This window comes from Salmo salar, unplaced genomic scaffold (genome assembly GCF_905237065.1).
Source record: "Salmo salar unplaced genomic scaffold, Ssal_v3.1, whole genome shotgun sequence".
Classification (NCBI taxonomy): domain Eukaryota; kingdom Metazoa; phylum Chordata; class Actinopteri; order Salmoniformes; family Salmonidae; genus Salmo; species Salmo salar.
Window position 1 is genome coordinate 1 of NW_025547626.1, and position 20,564 is coordinate 20,564.

General features: G+C 51.3%; 2 protein-coding genes across 6 annotated transcripts in view; one reads left to right on the top strand and one right to left on the bottom strand.

The window, feature by feature from the left end:
* Positions 1–543: 543 nt before the first annotated feature.
* On the top strand, positions 544–10,776 carry LOC106594784 (structural maintenance of chromosomes protein 2; the record flags this gene model as incomplete). 4 transcript variants are annotated; one of them, XR_006762972.1, is given in 6 exon segments in its annotated part: positions 544–744; positions 880–996; positions 5,485–5,645; positions 7,321–7,468; positions 9,877–10,561; positions 10,608–10,776. XR_006762972.1 is itself a non-coding variant. In XM_045711462.1 (5 exon segments), coding segments are annotated over 5 exon segments (807 nt in total), but the record flags the coding sequence as incomplete, so codon positions are not given.
* Positions 10,777–10,812: 36 nt separating this feature from the next.
* The window catches only part of ecpas (Ecm29 proteasome adaptor and scaffold), a 59,087-nt gene continuing 49,335 nt past the window's right edge, over positions 10,813–20,564 (bottom strand). For both annotated transcript variants that reach the window (XM_045711461.1, XM_045711460.1), the window contains exons 37-46: positions 17,650–17,716; positions 17,170–17,367; positions 16,260–16,471; positions 15,617–15,660; positions 15,303–15,495; positions 15,078–15,216; positions 14,377–14,482; positions 14,114–14,208; positions 12,811–12,882; positions 10,813–12,259 (exon numbers count right to left, since the gene is read on the bottom strand). In XM_045711461.1, the coding sequence (XP_045567417.1) occupies positions 12,120–12,259; positions 12,811–12,882; positions 14,114–14,208; positions 14,377–14,482; positions 15,078–15,216; positions 15,303–15,495; positions 15,617–15,660; positions 16,260–16,471; positions 17,170–17,367; positions 17,650–17,716 (1,266 nt within the window). In that variant the 3' untranslated portion in view covers positions 10,813–12,119. The remainder of the gene's footprint in view (positions 12,260–12,810; positions 12,883–14,113; positions 14,209–14,376; positions 14,483–15,077; positions 15,217–15,302; positions 15,496–15,616; positions 15,661–16,259; positions 16,472–17,169; positions 17,368–17,649; positions 17,717–20,564) is intronic.

The window sequence follows — 20,564 nt, forward strand, 5'->3', positions numbered from 1 at the left end:
GCTAACCAGACTAACATATCTCTCCTCTCTCTTTCCACCCCTTTTCTCTCTCATCCTGCTCTCTCTCTCTCTCTCCATCCATCTCTCTCTCCATCCCTCTCTCTCTCCTCCATCCATAACTCTCATCTCCGCTCTCTCCATCCATCTCTCTCTCTCCTCCATCCATCCCTCTCATCTCCACTCTCTCCATCCATCTCTCTCTCCTCCATCCCTCTCATCTCCGCTCTCTCCATCCATCTCTCTCTCTCCTCCATCCATCCCTCTCATCTCCGCTCTCTCCATCCATCTCTCTCTCTCCTCCATCCATCCCTCTCATCTCCACTCTCTCCATCCATCGCTCTCTCCTCCATCCATCCCTCTCATCTCCGCTCTCTCCATCCATCTCTCTCTCCTCCATCCATCCCTCTCATCTCCGCTCTCTCCATCCATCTCTCTCTCCTCTCATCTCCACTCTCTCCATCCATCTCTCTCTCTCCTCCATCCCTCTCATCTCCGCTCTCTCCATCCATCTCTCTCTCTCCATCCATCCATCCCTCTCTCCAGGTGTCTCGTATGTTAGAGGAACACGAGTGGATCAGTCAGGAGAGAGGCCTGTTCGGCCAGCCCAACACGGGATACGACTTCAAGGTCAACAACCCTAAAGAGGCGGGCCAGAGGCTGAGGAAGCTGGAAGAGTCCAAGACACGACTGGAGAGATCAGTCAACAAGAGAGCCATGAACATGTTGAGTCAGGCTGAGGAGAGGGTGAGTTTGGTGTTTCCTTTGGATCTCGTATCAAATCTATTTTCATTCCTCCTTCCCCTCTTGGACCCTTTGATATGATTGGAGGAGAGTTGAGAACATGACCCTTGACCCTATTTTTGCCCTAACCTCCATCAGTATAATGACCTGATGAAGAAGAAGAGGATCGTAGAGAATGACAAGTCTAAGATCCTCCAGACCATAGAGGAGCTAGACCAGAAGAAGAAGGAGGCCCTCAACATCGCCTGGCAGAAGGTCTGTCTGTGTGTCTGCCTGGCAGAAGGTCTGTCTGTCTCTGTGTCTGCCTGGCAGAAGGTCTGTCTCTGTGTCTGCCTGGCAGAAGGTCTGTCTCTGTGTCTGCCTGGCAGAAGGTCTGTCTCTGTGTCTGCCTGGCAGAAGGTCTGTCTCTGTGTCTGCCTGGCAGAAGGTCTGTCTCTGTGTCTGCCTGGCAGAAGGTCTGTCTCTGTGTCTGCCTGGCAGAAGGTCTGTCTCTGTGTCTGCCTGGCAGAAGGTCTGTCTCTGTGTCTGCCTGGCAGAAGGTCTGTCTCTGTGTCTGCCTGGCAGAAGGTCTGTCTCTGTGTCTGCCTGGCAGAAGGTCTGTCTCTGTGTCTGCCTGGCAGAAGGTCTGTCTCTGTGTCTGCCTGGCAGAAGGTCTGTCTCTGTGTCTGCCTGGCAGAAGGTCTGTCTGTGTGTCTGCCTGGCAGAAGGTCTGTCTCTGTGTCTGCCTGGCAGAAGGTCTGTCTGTCTCTGTGTCTGCCTGGCAGAAGGTCTGTCTGTCTCTGTGTCTGCCTGGCAGAAGGTCTGTCTCTGTGTCTGCCTGGCAGAAGGTCTGTCTCTGTGTCTGCCTGGCAGAAGGTCTGTCTGTCTCTGTGTCTGCCTGGCAGAAGGTCTGTCTCTGTGTCTGCCTGGCAGAAGGTCTGTCTCTGTGTCTGTCTCTGTGTCTGCCTGGCAGAAGGTCTGTCTCTGTGTCTGCCTGGCAGAAGGTCTGTCTGTGTGTCTGTCTGGCAGAAGGTCTGTGTCTGCCTGGCAGAAGGTCTGTCTCTGTGTCTGTCTGGCAGAAGGTCTGTCTGTGTGTCTGTCTGGCAGAAGGTCTGTCTCTGTGTCTGCCTGGCAGAAGGTCTGTCTCTGTGTCTGCCTGGCAGAAGGTCTGTCTCTGTGTCTGTCTCTGTGTCTGCCTGGCAGAAGGTCTGTCTCTGTGTCTGTCTCTGTGTCTGTCTCTGTGTCTGTCTCTGTGTCTGCCTGGCAGAAGGTCTGTCTCTGTGTCTGCCTGGCAGAAGGTCTGTCTCTGTGTCTGCCTGGCAGAAGGTCTGTCTCTGTGTCTGTCTGGCAGAAGGTCTGTCTCTGTGTCTGTCTGGCAGAAGGTCTGTCTGTCTCTGTGTCTGCCTGGCAGAAGGTCTGTCTCTCTGTCTGCCTGGCAGAAGGTCTGTCTGTGTGTCTGCCTGGCAGAAGGTCTGTCTGTGTGTCTGCCTGGCAGAAGGTCTGTCTCTGTGTCTGTCTCTGTGTCTGTCTGGCAGAAGGTCTGTCTGTCTCTGTGTCTGCCTGGCAGAAGGTCTGTCTCTGTGTCTGCCTGGCAGAAGGTCTGTCTGTGTGTCTGCCTGGCAGAAGGTCTGTCTCTGTGTCTGCCTGGCAGAAGGTCTGTCTCTGTGTCTGCCTGGCAGAAGGTCTGTCTCTGTGTGTCTGCCTGGCAGAAGGTCTGTCTCTGTGTCTGCCTGGCAGAAGGTCTGTCTCTGTGTCTGCCTGGCAGAAGGTCTGTCTCTGTGTCTGCCTGGCAGAAGGTCTGTCTGTCTCTGTGTCTGCCTGGCAGAAGGTCTGTCTGTCTCTGTGTCTGCCTGGCAGAAGGTCTGTCTGTCTCTGTGTCTGCCTGGCAGAAGGTCTGTCTGTCTCTGTGTCTGCCTGGCAGAAGGTCTGTCTCTCTGTGTCTGCCTGGCAGAAGGTCTGTCTCTGTGTGTCTGCCTGGCAGAAGGTCTGTCTCTGTGTCTGCCTGGCAGAAGGTCTGTCTCTGTGTGTCTGTCTCTGTGTCTGCCTGGCAGAAGGTCTGTCTGTCTCTGTGTCTGCCTGGCAGAAGGTCTGTCTGTCTCTGTGTCTGCCTGGCAGAAGGTCTGTCTGTGTCTGCCTGGCAGAAGGTCTGTCTGTCTCTGTGTCTGCCTGGCAGAAGGTCTGTCTCTGTGTCTGCCTGGCAGAAGGTCTGTCTCTGTGTGTCTGCCTGGCAGAAGGTCTGTCTCTGTGTCTGCCTGGCAGAAGGTCTGTCTCTGTGTCTGCCTGGCAGAAGGTCTGTCTGTGTCTGTGTCTGCCTGGCAGAAGGTCTGTCTGTCTCTGTGTCTGCCTGGCAGAAGGTCTGTCTCTGTGTCTGCCTGGCAGAAGGTCTGTCTCTGTGTCTGCCTGGCAGAAGGTCTGTCTCTGTGTCTGCCTGGCAGAAGGTCTGTCTGTCTCTGTGTCTGCCTGGCAGAAGGTCTGTCTCTGTGTCTGCCTGGCAGAAGGTCTGTCTCTGTGTCTGCCTGGCAGAAGGTCTGTCTCTGTGTCTGCCTGGCAGAAGGTCTGTCTGTCTCTGTGTCTGCCTGGCAGAAGGTCTGTCTGTCTCTGTGTCTGCCTGGCAGAAGGTCTGTCTGTCTCTGTGTCTGCCTGGCAGAAGGTCTGTCTGTCTCTGTGTGTCTGCCTGGCAGAAGGTCTGTCTCTGTGTGTCTGCCTGGCAGAAGGTCTGTCTCTGTGTCTGCCTGGCAGAAGGTCTGTCTCTGTGTGTCTGTCTCTGTGTCTGCCTGGCAGAAGGTCTGTCTGTCTCTGTGTCTGCCTGGCAGAAGGTCTGTCTGTGTCTGCCTGGCAGAAGGTCTGTCTGTCTCTGTGTCTGCCTGGCAGAAGGTCTGTCTCTGTGTCTGCCTGGCAGAAGGTCTGTCTCTGTGTGTCTGCCTGGCAGAAGGTCTGTCTCTGTGTCTGTCTCTGTGTCTGCCTGGCAGAAGGTCTGTCTGTGTCTGTGTCTGCCTGGCAGAAGGTCTGTCTGTCTCTGTGTCTGCCTGGCAGAAGGTCTGTCTGTCTCTGTGTGTCTGCCTGGCAGAAGGTCTGTCTCTGTGTGTCTGCCTGGCAGAAGGTCTGTCTCTGTGTCTGCCTGGCAGAAGGTCTGTCTCTGTGTGTCTGTCTCTGTGTCTGCCTGGCAGAAGGTCTGTCTGTCTCTGTGTCTGCCTGGCAGAAGGTCTGTCTGTGTCTGCCTGGCAGAAGGTCTGTCTGTCTCTGTGTCTGCCTGGCAGAAGGTCTGTCTCTGTGTCTGCCTGGCAGAAGGTCTGTCTCTGTGTGTCTGCCTGGCAGAAGGTCTGTCTCTGTGTCTGTCTCTGTGTCTGCCTGGCAGAAGGTCTGTCTGTGTCTGTGTCTGCCTGGCAGAAGGTCTGTCTGTCTCTGTGTCTGCCTGGCAGATGGTCTGTCTCTGTGTCTGCCTGGCAGAAGGTCTGTCTCTGTGTCTGCCTGGCAGAAGGTCTGTCTCTGTGTCTGCCTGGCAGAAGGTCTGTCTGTCTCTGTGTCTGCCTGGCAGAAGGTCTGTCTCTGTGTCTGCCTGGCAGAAGGTCTGTCTCTGTGTCTGCCTGGCAGAAGGTCTGTCTCTGTGTCTGCCTGGCAGAAGGTCTGTCTGTCTCTGTGTCTGCCTGGCAGAAGGTCTGTCTGTCTCTGTGTCTGCCTGGCAGAAGGTCTGTCTGTCTCTGTGTCTGCCTGGCAGAAGGTCTGTCTGTCTCTGTGTCTGCCTGGCAGAAGGTCTGTCTCTGTGTCTGCCTGGCAGAAGGTCTGTCTCTGTGTCTGTCTGGCAGAAGGTCTGTCTCTGTGTCTGCCTGGCAGAAGGTCTGTCTCTGTGTCTGCCTGGCAGAAGGTCTGTCTCTGTGTCTGCCTGGCAGAAGGTCTGTCTCTGTGTCTGCCTGGCAGAAGGTCTGTCTCTGTGTCTGCCTGGCAGAAGGTCTGTGTCTGCCTGGCAGAAGGTCTGTCTGTCTCTGTGTCTGCCTGGCAGAAGGTCTGTCTGTCTCTGTGTCTGCCTGGCAGAAGGTCTGTCTGTCTCTGTGTCTGCCTGGCAGAAGGTCTGTCTGTCTCTGTGTCTGCCTGGCAGAAGGTCTGTCTCTGTGTCTGTCTGGCAGAAGGTCTGTCTCTGTGTCTGCCTGGCAGAAGGTCTGTCTCTGTGTCTGCCTGGCAGAAGGTCTGTCTGTCTCTGTGTCTGCCTGGCAGCATGGCGTGTGTGCCAGGTCTGTCTGTGTGAAAAATGTCTTAACGATATAGGACCATTTTGATGTAAAATCAAATATTTCATCACCAGACTGTGTTAGTCCTCTGATACAGACATGATGTCATCACCAGACTGTGTTAGTCCTCTGATAGACATGATGTCATCACCAGACTGCGTTAGTCCTCTGATAGACATGATGTCATCACCAGACTGTGTTAGTCCTCTGATACAGACATGATGTCATCACCAGACTGTGTTAGTCCTCTGATACAGACATGATGTCATCACCAGACTGTGTTAGTCCTCTGAGACAGACATGATGTCATCACCAGACTGCGTTAGTCCTCTGAGACAGACATGATGTCATCACCAGACTGCGTTAGTCCTCTGAGACAGACATGATGTCATCACCAGACTGCGTTAGTCCTCTGAGACAAAGTCTAGACATTTGTTTCTAGAAGCTAACAGGAGCGAAGTGTTCAGGTCTCTGGTAAAGTGACTCATCAACCGCCTCCATTACACTCTCCTTTCTCTCTGTGTTCTCTCTCTGTCTCCAGGTGAATAAAGACTTTGGCAGTATCTTCTCCACCCTGCTGCCGGGGGCTGATGCCCGCCTGGCCCCTCCTGAAGGCTGCGGGGCCTTAGAGGGCCTGGAGTTCAAGGTGGCTCTGGGAAACACATGGAAGGAGAACCTCACTGAACTCAGTGGAGGACAGAGGTACGGGGAGATCAACTCAATCATCAACTTATTCATCATTCATTCAGTGTGTGTGATATTTGTGCTACTAATTGCCAGTTTACTAACCTCTACAAACTAAATGGCTGTTTACCCAGATCAGCTCTGATATGATTGGCCAAAACATCAGAATTGTGCTGCCTGTGTAAATACAGCCAGAAAGTCAGATGATTGATTAGACAGCTATTGATCGGCAACACTAGCTTTGATTCTATTGAAGTGGACTCAGATGAACAGAAGGGTCGTCTTTGGCCGAACGCAAGTGTAAACATCTGTATTAAAACTAGGTGTGTGTGTATTGTAACTGTGTTCCAGGTCTCTGGTAGCCTTGTCTCTGATCCTGGCCATGCTGCTGTTTAAACCCTGTGTGTTCCAGGTCTCTGGTAGCCTTGTCTCTGATCCTGGCCATGCTGCTGTTTAAACCCTGTGTGTTCCAGGTCTCTGGTAGCCTTGTCTCTGATCCTGGCCATGCTGCTGTTTAAACCCTGTGTGTTCCAGGTCTCTGGTAGCCTTGTCTCTGATCCTGGCCATGCTGCTGTTTAAACCCTGTGTGTTCCAGGTCTCTGGTAGCCTTGTCTCTGATCCTGGCCATGCTGCTGTTTAAACCCTGTGTGTTCCAGGTCTCTGGTAGCCTTGTCTCTGATCCTGGCCATGCTGCTGTTTAAACCCTGTGTGTTCCAGGTCTCTGGTAGCCTTGTCTCTGATCCTGGCCATGCTGCTGTTTAAACCCTGTGTGTTCCAGGTCTCTGGTAGCCTTGTCTCTGATCCTGGCCATGCTGCTGTTTAAACCCTGTGTGTTCCAGGTCTCTGGTAGCCTTGTCTCTGATCCTGGCCATGCTGCTGTTTAAACCCTGTGTGTTCCAGGTCTCTGGTAGCCTTGTCTCTGATCCTGGCCATGCTGCTGTTTAAACCCTGTGTGTTCCAGGTCTCTGGTAGCCTTGTCTCTGATCCTGGCCATGCTGCTGTTTAAACCCTGTGTGTTCCAGGTCTCTGGTAGCCTTGTCTCTGATCCTGGCCATGCTGCTGTTTAAACCCTGTGTGTTCCAGGTCTCTGGTAGCCTTGTCTCTGATCCTGGCCATGCTGCTGTTTAAACCCTGTGTGTTCCAGGTCTCTGGTAGCCTTGTCTCTGATCCTGGCCATGCTGCTGTTTAAACCCTGTGTGTTCCAGGTCTCTGGTAGCCTTGTCTCTGATCCTGGCCATGCTGCTGTTTAAACCCTGTGTGTTCCAGGTCTCTGGTAGCCTTGTCTCTGATCCTGGCCATGCTGCTGTTTAAACCCTGTGTGTTCCAGGTCTCTGGTAGCCTTGTCTCTGATCCTGGCCATGCTGCTGTTTAAACCCTGTGTGTTCCAGGTCTCTGGTAGCCTTGTCTCTGATCCTGGCCATGCTGCTGTTTAAACCCTGTGTGTTCCAGGTCTCTGGTAGCCTTGTCTCTGATCCTGGCCATGCTGCTGTTTAAACCCTGTGTGTTCCAGGTCTCTGGTAGCCTTGTCTCTGATCCTGGCCATGCTGCTGTTTAAACCCTGTGTGTTCCAGGTCTCTGGTAGCCTTGTCTCTGATCCTGGCCATGCTGCTGTTTAAACCCTGTGTGTTCCAGGTCTCTGGTAGCCTTGTCTCTGATCCTGGCCATGCTGCTGTTTAAACCCTGTGTGTTCCAGGTCTCTGGTAGCCTTGTCTCTGATCCTGGCCATGCTGCTGTTTAAACCGGCTCCCATCTACATCTTGGATGAGGTGGATGCTGCCCTGGACCTCTCACACACACAGAACATAGGACAGATGTTGAGAACACACTTCACACACTCCCAGGTAACACACCAGTCCTACACACACACAGGGGCGGCAGCTAGCCTGGTGGTTAGAGGGGAGGCAGCTAGCCTAGTGGTTAGAGGGGTGGGCAGCTAGCCTAGTGGTTAGAGGGGCGGCAGGTAGCCTGGTGGTTAGAGGGGTGGGCAGCTAGCCTAGTGGTTAGAGGAGGCAGGTAGCCTAGTGGTTAGAGGAGGCAGGTAGCCTAGTGGTTAGAGGGGAGGCAGGTAGCCTAGTGGTTAGAGAGGAGGCAGGTAGCCTAGTGGTTAGAGGGGAGGCAGGTAGCCTAGTGGTTAGAGGAGGCAGCTAGCCTGGTGGTTAGAGGAGGCAGCTAGCCTGGTGGTTAGAGGAGGCAGCTAGCCTAGTGGTTAGAGGAGGCAGCTAGCCTAGTGGTTAGAGGAGGCAGCTAGCCTAGTGGTTAGAGGAGGCAGCTAGCCTAGTGGTTAGAGGAGGCAGCTAGCCTAGTGGTTAGAGGAGGCAGCTAGCCTAGTGGTTAGAGGAGGCAGCTAGCCTAGTGGTTAGAGGAGGCAGCTAGCCTAGTGGTTAGGAGGAGGCAGCTAGCCTAGTGGTTAGAGGAGGCAGCTAGCCTAGTGGTTAGAGGAGGCAGCTAGCCTAGTGGTTAGAGGGGAGGCAGCTAGCCTAGTGGTTAGAGGGAGGCAGCTAGCCTAGTGGTTAGAGGAGGCAGCTAGCCTAGTGGTTAGAGGAGGCAGCTAGCCTAGTGGTTAGAGGAGGCAGCTAGCCTAGTGGTTAGAGGAGGCAGCTAGCCTAGTGGTTAGAGGAGGCAGCTAGCCTAGTGGTTAGAGGGGAGGCAGCTAGCCTAGTGGTTAGAGGGGTGGGCAGCTAGCCTAGTGGTTAGAGGGGAGGCAGGTAGCCTAGTGGTTAGAGGGGAGGCAGGTAGCCTAGTGGTTAGAGGGGAGGCAGGTAGCCTAGTGGTTAGAGGGGAGGCAGGTAGCCTGGTGGTTAGAGGGGGAGGCAGGTAGCCTGGTGGTTAGAGGGGTGGGCAGCTAGCCTAGTGGTTAGAGGAGAGGCAGGTAGCCTAGTGGTTAGAGGGGAGGCAGGTAGCCTAGTGGTTAGAGGAGAGGCAGGTAGCCTAGTGGTTAGAGGGGAGGCAGCTAGCCTAGTGGTTAGAGGAGAGGCAGCTAGCCTAGTGGTTAGAGGAGAGGCAGGTAGCCTAGTGGTTAGAGGGGAGGCAGCTAGCCTAGTGGTTAGAGGAGAGGCAGCTAGCCTAGTGGTTAGAGGAGAGGCAGGTAGCCTAGTGGTTAGAGGGGGTAGGTAGCCTAGTGGTTAGAGGGGGTAGGTAGCCTAGTGGTTAGAGGGGAGGCAGGTAGCCTGGTGGTTAGAAGGGGCAGCTAGCCTAGTGGTTAGAGGGGGTAGGTAGCCTAGTGGTTAGAGGGGAGGCAGCTAGCCTAGTGGTTAGAGGGGAGGCAGCTAGCCTAGTGGTTAGAGGGGAGGCAGGTAGCCTAGTGGTTAGAGGGGGTAGGTAGCCTAGTGGTTAGAGGGGAGGCAGGTAGCCTGGTGGTTAGAAGGGGCAGCTAGCCTAGTGGTTAGAGGCAGGTAGCCTAGTGGTTAGAGGAGGCAGGTAGCCTAGTGGTTAGAGGGGAGGCAGGTAGCCTAGTGGTTAGAGGGGAGGCAGGTAGCCTAGTGGTTAGAGGAGAGGCAGGTAGCCTAGTGGTTAGAGGAGAGGCAGGTAGCCTAGTGGTTAGAGGAGAGGCAGGTAGCCTAGTGGTTAGAGGAGAGGCAGGTAGCCTAGTGGTTAGAGGAGAGGCAGGTAGCCTAGTGGTTAGAGGAGAGGCAGGTAGCCTAGTGGTTAGAGGAGAGGCAGGTAGCCTAGTGGTTAGAGGAGAGGCAGGTAGCCTAGTGGTTAGAGGAGAGGCAGGTAGCCTAGTGGTTAGAGGAGAGGCAGGTAGCCTAGTGGTTAGAGGGGAGGCAGGTAGCCTGGCGGTTAGAGGGGAGGCAGGTAGCCTGGCGGTTAGAGGAGAGGCAGGTAGCCTGGCGGTTAGAGGGGAGGCAGGTAGCCTGGCGGTTAGAGGGGAGGCAGCTAGCCTGGCGGTTAGAGGGGAGGCAGCTAGCCTGGCGGTTAGAGGGGAGGCAGCTAGCCTGGCGGTTAGAGGGGAGGCAGCTAGCCTGGCGGTTAGAGGGGAGGCAGCTAGCCTGGCGGTTAGAGGGGAGGCAGCTAGCCTGGCGGTTAGAGGGGAGGCAGCTAGCCTGGCGGTTAGAGGGGAGGCAGCTAGCCTGGCGGTTAGAGGGGAGGCAGCTAGCCTGGCGGTTAGAGGGGAGGCAGCTAGCCTGGCGGTTAGAGCGTTGGGCCAGATCGAATCCCCGAGCTGACAAGATAAGAATTTGTTAACAGAACCCACTGTCTCATAAATGTATTTTTACAGTCTCGCTCTAAAGCGGTTTCTCCTCTGTAGTTTGTGGTGGTCTCTCTGAAGGACGGCATGTTCACCAACGCCAACGTTCTGTTCAAGACTAAGTTTGTAGACGGGGTGTCTGCTGTGACCCGTACCACCCAGGCCCAACCAGACCAGAACAAGGGACCACGAAAAGGCCCGTCTCAAAGGCCGCAGGCACAAAAAAGAATTGCTAACTAGTTAACTGATGTTTCTACATGTTAAGGTCTGTAGCTAGCTAGAGGCTAACTGATGTTTCTACATGTTAAGGTCTGTAGCTAGCTAGAGGCTAACTGATGTTTCTACATGTTAAGGTCTGTAGCTAGCTAGAGGCTAACTGATGTTTCTACATGTTAAGGTCTGTAGCTAGCTAGAGGCTAACTGATGTTTCTACATGTTAAGGTCTGTAGCTAGCTAGTGGCTAACTGATGTTTCTACATGTTAAGGTCTGTAGCTAGCTAGTGGCTAACTGATGTTTCTCCATGTTAAGGTCTGTAGCTAGCTAGTGGCTAACTGATGTTTCTACATGTTAAGGTCTGTAGCTAGCCTGAGGCTAACTGATGTTTCTACATGTTAAGGTCTGTAGCTAGCTAGTGGCTAACTGATGTTTCTCCATGTTAAGGTCTGTAGCTAGCCTGAGGCTAACTGATGTTTCTACATGTTAAGGTCTGTAGCTAGAGGCTAACTGATGTTTCTACATGTTAAGGTCTGTAGCTAGAGGCTAACTGATGTTTCTACTTGTCCATGTTAAGGTCATCACTAATGCCTTTCTACTATTTAGTTGTCCATTCCACTAGCCTTAACATAAAACCTGCATATAGCAGTCCTTGTGTCTGAAATATTTACTGTTCCACACCAGTATTTTAATGTCTTGGGGACGACGACATGTTTCTACTTAAAATAAAGCTGCTTTCAAATACAGTCTGGTGTAGTTTAAAACCAAATAATGACATCTTCAAAGCTCAAGGTAGTTTTTATTTTGGAAACAAATTCACAAGAACACATGCCTCCCGCTCACCAACCCCCACTGTTCATTGTTGCGTTTATAATCAACATTTCTGAAAATGTTTTAAACATGCAAACTGGGGGAGAGACATAATGACCAGTTCAGACAGAGAAACATCACTGGTCACCAACTCCAGTTCTGAAGAGGTGCAGGCTTTTGGTCCAACCCAGCACTAGTTAACATTACCTATCATCAAGATCAGGAGTTCACTGGTTCTACTGCTTGAGCTCCTGAACCTATTTCAGTCCAAGTCAAGTACTGATCCAAACTGTGATAACATCAGGGGAGTGGCCGCAGGTTTTTCCTTTCAATTAAGCCCTAGACAACCAGGTGAGGGGAGTTCCTTCCTAATTAGTGACCTTAATTCATCGAGGGAGAAGCTCCAGACACTCAGCTCTCTGTGGAATGAGTTGAACAGGTGCTGTAGACTATTAGTACTGGGCTGGAACAGCCTCCGTGCTCCAGGACCAGGGAGTTGACAACCAACGTGTTAAATAAAGTTGCAGTATCATCCTTGGTTACGTCCCAAATGGCAACCTATTCCCACTAGTAGTGTTTAGGGAATAAGGGCACCATGTGGGACGTACTGTACTGGCTGCAGCAGGAGAGAAAGAAGGGACCTGTTACAGGACAAATCCCTAACAGCACCAGATTCCCTTTATCCAGGTTCCCAAACTGCCCAGGACTTTATTTGGCCCCCCGAGTATTTTTTTTAAAGAAAGTATGTAAAAAAAACATTAACTGCTTTTAGTTTGGGAAATATGTTCCAAAGTCTCCAAGAGATGTATGTGATTCTAAACTAGATTTGAAATGTTTTTTTGTCAATTATAATCATTGATCTAATAGCCACCTGATCCCATCTGCTCAAGAAAAAAAATAAAAATTGTCCCGCGGCTGAATCTAGTTGATGATCCCTGGACGACATAGTACACTACTTCAGAGAGTCCTAGAAGACCTGGTCAACAGTAGTACACTACTTCAGAGCAGAGAGTCCTAGAAGACCTGGTCAACAGTAGTACACTACTGAGGGAATAGGGTGCTGTTTGTTTACATAGTGAGTTGATATGGCGTTTACTATGACACTGTCCAATTATAATGCCCCAGCCGTCCACCCATCGACACAATACACATTATAACTCATCACGCCTGTCCAGACAGAGATCTGGGGGTGTGTGTGTTCAGGGTTGACTAGGTGTGTGTGTGTGTGTGTTCAGGGTTGACTAGGTGTGTGTGTGTGTGTGTGTGTGTGTGTGTGTGTTCAGGGTTGACTCTGGATGTTCCTCCGTAGTTCCTGGGCCTTGTCTCGTAGGTCAGGTCTGCTGTCTGTCTGCAGGGTGGACAGGGAACGCTGCAGCTGCTCGCGACTCTTCCCCGATACACACTCCCACTGACCGCTCTCTGGAACAACACACACACACAATGTCCCCTTCAGGGTCTAGGAGGAGAGACAACCTGTCCCCTTCAGGGTCTAGGAGGAGAGACAACCTGTCCCCTTCAGGGTCTAGGAGGGGAGACAACCTGTCCCCTTCAGGGTCTAGGAGGGGAGACAACCTGTCCCCCTTCAGGGTCTAGGAGGGGAGACAACCTGTCCCCCTTCAGGGTCTAGGGGGAGAGACAACCTGTCCCCTTCAGGGTCTAGGAGGAGAGACAACCTGTCCCCTTCAGGGTCTAGGGGGGAAATAGCTTTCAAACAGAAGATGTTGCAGTGCTCATGTATATATTTTGTTCTCAAATGTTGGCTCAGGTTTGAGTAAAATAACTCCTAGACATCGTTCTTCTCATAGCTTCAAAATTAGACTCAAACATAGTCCTATATTCTAGGCATGGAAGGTCAAGTCCTGCACACTGGTGCTTTTACTTCCTGGGTCAACCAATGTTTGGGTTAAAGACACCTTGAGAGAAGTGGGACTAGTCATTTAGCACAGTAAACAGACTGAACGACGGCTTACCTCCGGTCCTCTTCACCAGTAGTTCCACAACAGACAAGGCTTCGGTCCTCACAGAGGAGTAACCCTTATTCTCTACAGGAGGAAACATTTAAAACAACACTGAATCTTTCTGATAAAAAAACATCTAGGATCAGTTTCCCCACTCCTGGATTAAAAATCATTATTTGAGTAAATCGAGAATAGATTTTTACTTCATGAATAGGTTCAGAGAAACTTGTCCCTTCTGTAAATGTTTCGCTCCTCAGAAGGTCTAAGTCTAGTGGGTGTTGAGAGCAGTGTGGCGGTCTTCCCTAGTGGGTGTGTGAGAGCAGTGTGGCGGTCTTCCCTAGTGGGTGTGTGAGAGCAGTGTGGCGGTCTTCCCTAGTGGGTGTGTGAGAGCAGTGTGGCGGTCTTACCTAGTGGGTGTGTGAGAGCAGTGTGAAGGTCTTACCTAGTGGGTGTGTGAGAGCAGTGTGAAGGTCTTACCTAGTGGGTGTGTGAGAGCAGTGTGGCGGTCTTCCCTAGTGGGTGTGTGAGAGCAGTGTGGCGGTCTTACCTAGTGGGTGTGTGAGAGCAGTGTGGCGGTCTTCCCTAGTGGGTGTGTGAGAGCAGTGTGGCGGTCTTACCTAGTGGGTGTGTGAGAGCAGTGTGAAGGTCTTACCTAGTGGGTGTGTGAGAGCAGTGTGGCGGTCTTCCCTAGTGGGTGTGTGAGAGCAGTGTGGCGGTCTTCCCTAGTGGGTGTGTGAGAGCAGTGTGAAGGTGTTACCTAGTGGGTGTGTGAGAGCAGTGTAAAGGTCTTACCTAGTGGGTGTGTGAGAGCAGTGTGGCGGTCTTCCCTAGTGGGTGTGTGTGAGCAGTGTAAAGGTGTTACCTAGTGGGTGTGTGTGAGCAGTGTAAAGGTCTTACCTAGTGGGTGTGAGAGCAGTGTGGCGGTCTTCCCTAGTGGGTGTGTGAGAGCAGTGTGAAGGTGTTACCTAGTGGGTGTGTGAGAGCAGTGTAAAGGTCTTACCAGGTGGGTGTGTGAGAGCAGTGTAAAGGTCTTACCTAGTGGGTGTGTGAGAGCAGTGTAAAGGTCTTACCTAGTGGGTGTGTGAGAGCAGTGTAAAGGTCTTACCAGGTGGGTGTGTGAGAGCAGTGTAAAGGTGTTACCTAGTGGGTGTGTGAGAGCAGTGTGAAGGTCTTCCCTAGTGGGTGTGTGAGAGCAGTGTGAAGGTCTTCCCTAGTGGGTGTGTGAGAGCAGTGTGAAGGTGTTACCTAGTGGGTGTGTGAGAGCAGTGTAAAGGTCTTACCTAGTGGGTGTGTGAGAGCAGTGTGAAGGTGTTACCTAGTGGGTGTGTGAGAGCGCTGCATGTCTCTGTGAGAATAAGGGACAAGGCTGTGAAGTTCTGGTTGTCTTTCTCTTTCTCCAACAGTAGCAACCTACACAGGAAGGAACAACAAGAGAAAATCATTATCCAACCAGATGGAGAAGAACATGTACCAGTCAGATGGGAGTCAGGAAGGACAGGATGGGCCTGGCAGCAGTTCCTGGAGAGAAACCCTCCTTTAGGTTACCAGCCTTCATAGACCGTGTGTTTGTGTCCTTACCCCTGGAAGTACGCCTTCATAGACTGTAGTACCCCCACCTGGACCCTCCATGTACTGAGCTTCAACCTCTCACACATCAGACAGCACAGGTCCAACTGGAAACGCTCTGGGAACACAGGAGAGATGCAGCATTAAACACATGCACTACAATACAATTACAATCACTTCTGAAATAAATCACCTTATTGTTCTGGCTTCTATTGAAATTAGACCAAAACATTTACAAATCTCACCCTGGGTTTGTGCTGTCGTTGGGCCAGTCAGAACCTTACCCCGGGTTTGTGCTGTCGTTGGGCCAGTCAGAACCTTACCCTGGGTTTGTGCTGTCGTTGGGCCAGTCAGAACCTTACCCCGGGTCTGTGCTGTCGTTGGGCCAGTCAGAACCTTACCCCGGGTTTGTGCTGTCGTTGGGCCAGTCAGAACCTTACCCCGGGTTTGTGCTGTCGTTGGGCCAGTCAGAACCTTACCCTGGGTTTGTGCTGTCGTTGGGCCAGTCAGAACCTTACCCCGGGTCTGTGCTGTCGTTGGGCCAGTCAGAACCTTACCCCGGGTTTGTGCTGTCGTTGGGCCAGTCAGAACCTTACCCCGGGTCTGTGCTGTCATTGGGCCAGTCAGAACCTTACCCCGGGTTTGTGCTGTCGTTGGGCCAGTCAGAACCTTACCCCGGGTCTGTGCTGTCGTTGGGCCAGTCAGAACCTTACCCTGGGTTTGTGTGTTGTTGGGCCAGGTCTTGCCCAGCGTCTGGAAGGCACAGAGTAGAGCTTCAGTCTGCAGCTCCTTCTCCTTCTCATCCCGATCGTCATCACTATCATGTCTCAACCTCGAAGTTGCTGCAGAGTTCTGTCACACAGGATTAGACATCACACATTCTGGACAAACCAATAGAATACTGACGTAATAAAAGACAAACTCTCTCCGTCTCTCACCTTCTTAATGAGTGGTATGAGTATGTCTGCCATGTCACTGAAGCGGTCTTCCTGTGTGGCCTGCAGGACGTCAGCAGCACAGCCCAGGGCAGCCATCTTGTAGACCAGGTTGTCTTTACGACACTCCTTCAACACCAGATCTATCACCTCTGGTACACTGGGCTGGCCCGGGGAGGACTTCTGGAGCTCCCCACTAAAACACAACATCATCCTCATCATCCTCATCCTCACCCACATCATCATCATCATCCTCATCACAGGGACAAGAGCCAGACGGACTGCTCTTAGTGTCAGAAGGAGAGGAGAAACCGTACCTGCACTTTGACACCACAGAGCCGATGGCGTTCAACAGCTCCTCCTGTGGACAAACACACAAACAACTGGTGTGAGAAGACATCTGTACAAAAACACTAGACACAAACAACTGGTGTGAGAAGACATCTGTACAAAAACACTAGACACAAACAACTGGTGTGAGAAGACATCTGTACAAAAACACTAGACACAAACAACTGGTGTGAGAAGACATCTGTACAAAACACTAGACACAAACAACTGGTGTGAGAAGACATCTGTACAAAACACTAGACACAAACAACTGGTGTGAGAAGACATCTGTACAAAACACTAGACACAAACAACTGGTGTGAGAAGACATCTGTACAAAACACTAGACACAAACAACTGGTGTGAGAAGACATCTGTACAAAAACACTAGACACAAACAACTGGTGTGAGAAGACATCTGTACAAAACACTAGACACAAACAACTGGTGTGAGAAGACATCTGTACAAAAACACTAGACACAAACAACTGGTGTGAGAAGACATCTGTACAAAACACTAGACACAAACAACTGGTGTGAGAAGACATCTGTACAAAACACAAGTTGGTCAAGTTAATTACAACCTCAAACTCTTCTACTGACCACTCTCTCACACACATACACACACACCTTTCCAGTCCAGGTGCGCCCAACCAGTCCCTGCAGTAGAGCGGACAACACCATACCCAGGTGAGGGGCGACCAGAGAACCCGTCTGTTGCTTAGCGATGGACGCCATGGCAGCCGCACCCTGGGCCTTCATCTTCCACGACTGGGACTGCAAGGCCTTCTGGGTAATGTCGATCAGCTCCGTCATGTAGAGACGGATGCCCCCGAAGCTTCCTGGAAGACGAGAGGTCAGGGGTTGACAAGGTCAAAGTGTTATGTCTATTTTTATTTATTTTTAACCCCAATTTCATGGCATCCAATTGGTAGTTACAGTCGTGTCTCATCGCTGCAACTCCCGTACGGACTCGGGAGAGGTCGAAGGTCGAGAGTCGTGCGTCCTCCGATACACGACCCAGCCAAGCTGCACTGCTTCTTGACACAATGCCCACTTAACCCTGAAGCCAGCTGCACCAACATGTCAGAGGAAACACCTTACACCTGGTGACCGTGTCAGCGTGCACTGAGCCCGGCCCGCCACAGGAGTCGCTAGAGCGCGATGGGACAAGGACATCCCTGCCGGCCAAACCCTCCCCTAACCCAGACGACGCTGGGCCAATTGTGTGCCGCCCCATGGACCTCCTGGTCGCGGCCGGCTGAGACAGAGCCTGGACTCTAACCCAGACTCTATAGTGGCCTTAGACCAGACACTCTCTACAGAACCGTAGTCCATAGTGACTCTCCACTCTGTTTCTCTGACCAGGTGTGTGTGTGTTTCTCTGACCAGGTGTGCGTGTGTTTCTCTGACCAGGTGTGCGTGTGTTTCTCTGACCAGGTGTGTGTGTGTTTCTCTGACCAGGTGTGTGTCTCTCTGACCAGGTGTGTGTGACCAGGTGTGCGTGTGTGTGTGTGTGTGTTTCTCTCCTCTCTCTGACCTGGTACGTGTTCCTGCCAGACCTCGTTCCACAGCGTGGCGTCATGGCTCTCTCCCTTCTCCTCGTCTGGTCCCGGTGCCTGGTGCATACCCAGGAAGGCTAGAGGCAGAGCGACCACCGCATGGCCCTTCAGGACATCAGGGCTGTAGTGGCTGATAGCGTGGACCGTCAGGGCACACGACGACCTGTACACCGGCTCTGAGGGGGGGGGCGACAAACAGCCATGTCATCTTTGAGACTGAAGAGACGCTGTCAACATCAATCCTCTACAGCAGGGCTGTCCAACTCACTTCCTGGAGGGCTGCTGCGTTTGGACAACCAGGTCACGAGAGTTCCTAACTAATCAACTACCAAGGGTGGAGTGAATTCCCACATACACTCAGCCGTCCAGGAAGTGAGGCGGACAGCGCTGACCTAGGGCCAGCGTCCCCTGGTTGTTTGGTGACTGGGTAATAGGAGGAGGAAGCAGACAGGACAAACCTTCTTTCTCCAGGTACCAGGTGTTGAGTTTCAGTAGGAGTTTCTCTACACTGCTGTCCTTCGCTGTCTGAGGAACACAGACAGTTATATTGTATTGATACAACAGTCAGGTGAATAAACCAGTCCTGACTTCACCTTATATATATTAACACCATACTACTCACCCTGACTAGATGTCCCAGAGCGAAGGAGAAGGCTTTCTGGACAACACTGATACAGTTAGTACCATAACACCATACTACTCACCCTGACTAGATGTCCCAGAGCGAAGGACAAGGCTTTCTGGACAACACTGATACAGTTAGTACCATAACACCATACTACTCACCCTGACTAGATGTCCCAGAGCGAAGGACAAGGCTTTCTGGACAACACTGATACAGTTAGTACCATAACACCATACTACTCACCCTGACTAGATGTCCCAGAGCGAAGGAGAAGGCTTTCTGGACAACACTGATACAGTTAGTACCATAACACCATACTACTCACCCTGACTAGATGTCCCAGAGCGAAGGACAAGGCTTTCTGGACAACACTGATACAGTTAGTACCATAACACCATACTACTCACCCTGACTAGATGTCCCAGAGCCGAAGGAGAAGGCTTTCTGGACAACACTGATACAGTTAGTACCATAACACCATACTACTCACCCTGACTAGATGTCCCAGAGCGAAGGACAAGGCTTTCTGGACAACACTGATACAGTTAGTACCATAACACCATACTACTCACCCTGACTAGATGTCCCAGAGCGAAGGAGAAGGCTTTCTGGACAACACTGATACAGTTAGTACCATAACACCATACTACTCACCCTGACTAGATGTCCCAGAGCGAAGGACAAGGCTTTCTGGACAACACTGATACAGTTAGTACCATAACACCATACTACTCACCCTGACTAGATGTCCCAGAGCGAAGGACAAGGCTTTCTGGACAACACTGATACAGTTAGTACCATAACACCATACTACTCACCCTGACTAGATGTCCCAGAGCGAAGGACAAGGCTTTCTGGACAACACTGATACAGTTAGTACCATAACACCATACTACTCACCCTGACTAGATGTCCCAGAGCGAAGGACAAGGCTTTCTGGACAACACTGATACAGTTAGTACCATAACACCATACTACTCACCCTGACTAGATGTCCCAGAGCGAAGGAGAAGGCTTTCTGGACAACACTGATACAGTTAGTACCATAACACCATACTACTCACCCTGACTAGATGTCCCAGAGCGAAGGAGAAGGCTTTCTGGACAACACTGATACAGTTAGTACCATAACACCATACTACTCACCCTGACTAGATGTCCCAGAGCGAAGGAGAAGGCTTTCTGGACAACACTGATACAGTTAGTACCATAACACCATACTACTCACCCTGACTAGATGTCCCAGAGCGAAGGACAAGGCTTTCTGGACAACACTGATACAGTTAGTACCATAACACCATACTACTCACCCTGACTAGATGTCCCAGAGCGAAGGAGAAGGCTTTCTGGACAACACTGATACAGTTAGTACCATAACACCATACTACTCACCCTGACTAGATGTCCCAGAGCGAAGGAGAAGGCTTTCTGGACAACACTGATACAGTTAGTACCATAACACCATACTACTCACCCTGACTAGATGTCCCAGAGCGAAGGAGAAGGCTTTCTGGACAACACTGATACAGTTAGTACCATAACACCATACTACTCACCCTGACTAGATGTCCCAGAGCGAAGGAGAAGGCTTTCTGGACAACACTGATACAGTTAGTACCATAACACCATACTACTCACCCTGACTAGATGTCCCAGAGCGAAGGAGAAGGCTTTCTGGACAACACTGATACAGTTAGTACCATAACACCATACTACTCACCCTGACTAGATGTCCCAGAGCGAAGGAGAAGGCTTTCTGGACAACACTGATACAGTTAGTACCATAACACCATACTACTCACCCTGACTAGATGTCCCAGAGCGAAGGAGAAGGCTTTCTGGACAACACTGATACAGTTAGTACCATAACACCATACTACTCACCCTGACTAGATGTCCCAGAGCGAAGGAGAAGGCTTTCTGGACAACACTGATACAGTTAGTACCATAACACCATACTACTCACCCTGACTAGATGTCCCAGAGCGAAGGAGAAGGCTTTCTGGACAACACTGATACAGTTAGTACCATAACACCATACTACTCACCCTGACTAGATGTCCCAGAGCGAAGGAGAAGGCTTTCTGGACAACACTGATACAGTTAGTACCATAACACCATACTACTCACCCTGACTAGATGTCCCAGAGCGAAGGAGAAGGCTTTCTGGACAACACTGATACAGTTAGTACCATAACACCATACTACTCACCCTGACTAGATGTCCCAGAGCGAAGGAGAAGGCTTTCTGGACAACACTGATACAGTTAGTACCATAACACCATACTACTCACCCTGACTAGATGTCCCAGAGCGAAGGAGAAGGCTTTCTGGACAACACTGATACAGTTAGTACCATAACACCATACTACTCACCCTGACTAGATGTCCCAGAGCGAAGGAGAAGGCTTTCTGGACAACACTGATACAGTTAGTACCATAACACCATACTACTCACCCTGACTAGATGTCCCAGAGCGAAGGAGAAGGCTTTCTGGACAACACTGATACAGTTAGTACCATAACACCATACTACTCACCCTGACTAGATGTCCCAGAGCGAAGGAGAAGGCTTTCTGGACAACACTGATACAGTTAGTACCATAACACCATACTACTCACCCTGACTAGATGTCCCAGAGCGAAGGAGAAGGCTTTCTGGACAACACTGATACAGTTAGTACCATAACACCATACTACTCACCCTGACTAGATGTCCCAGAGCGAAGGACAAGGCTTTCTGGACAA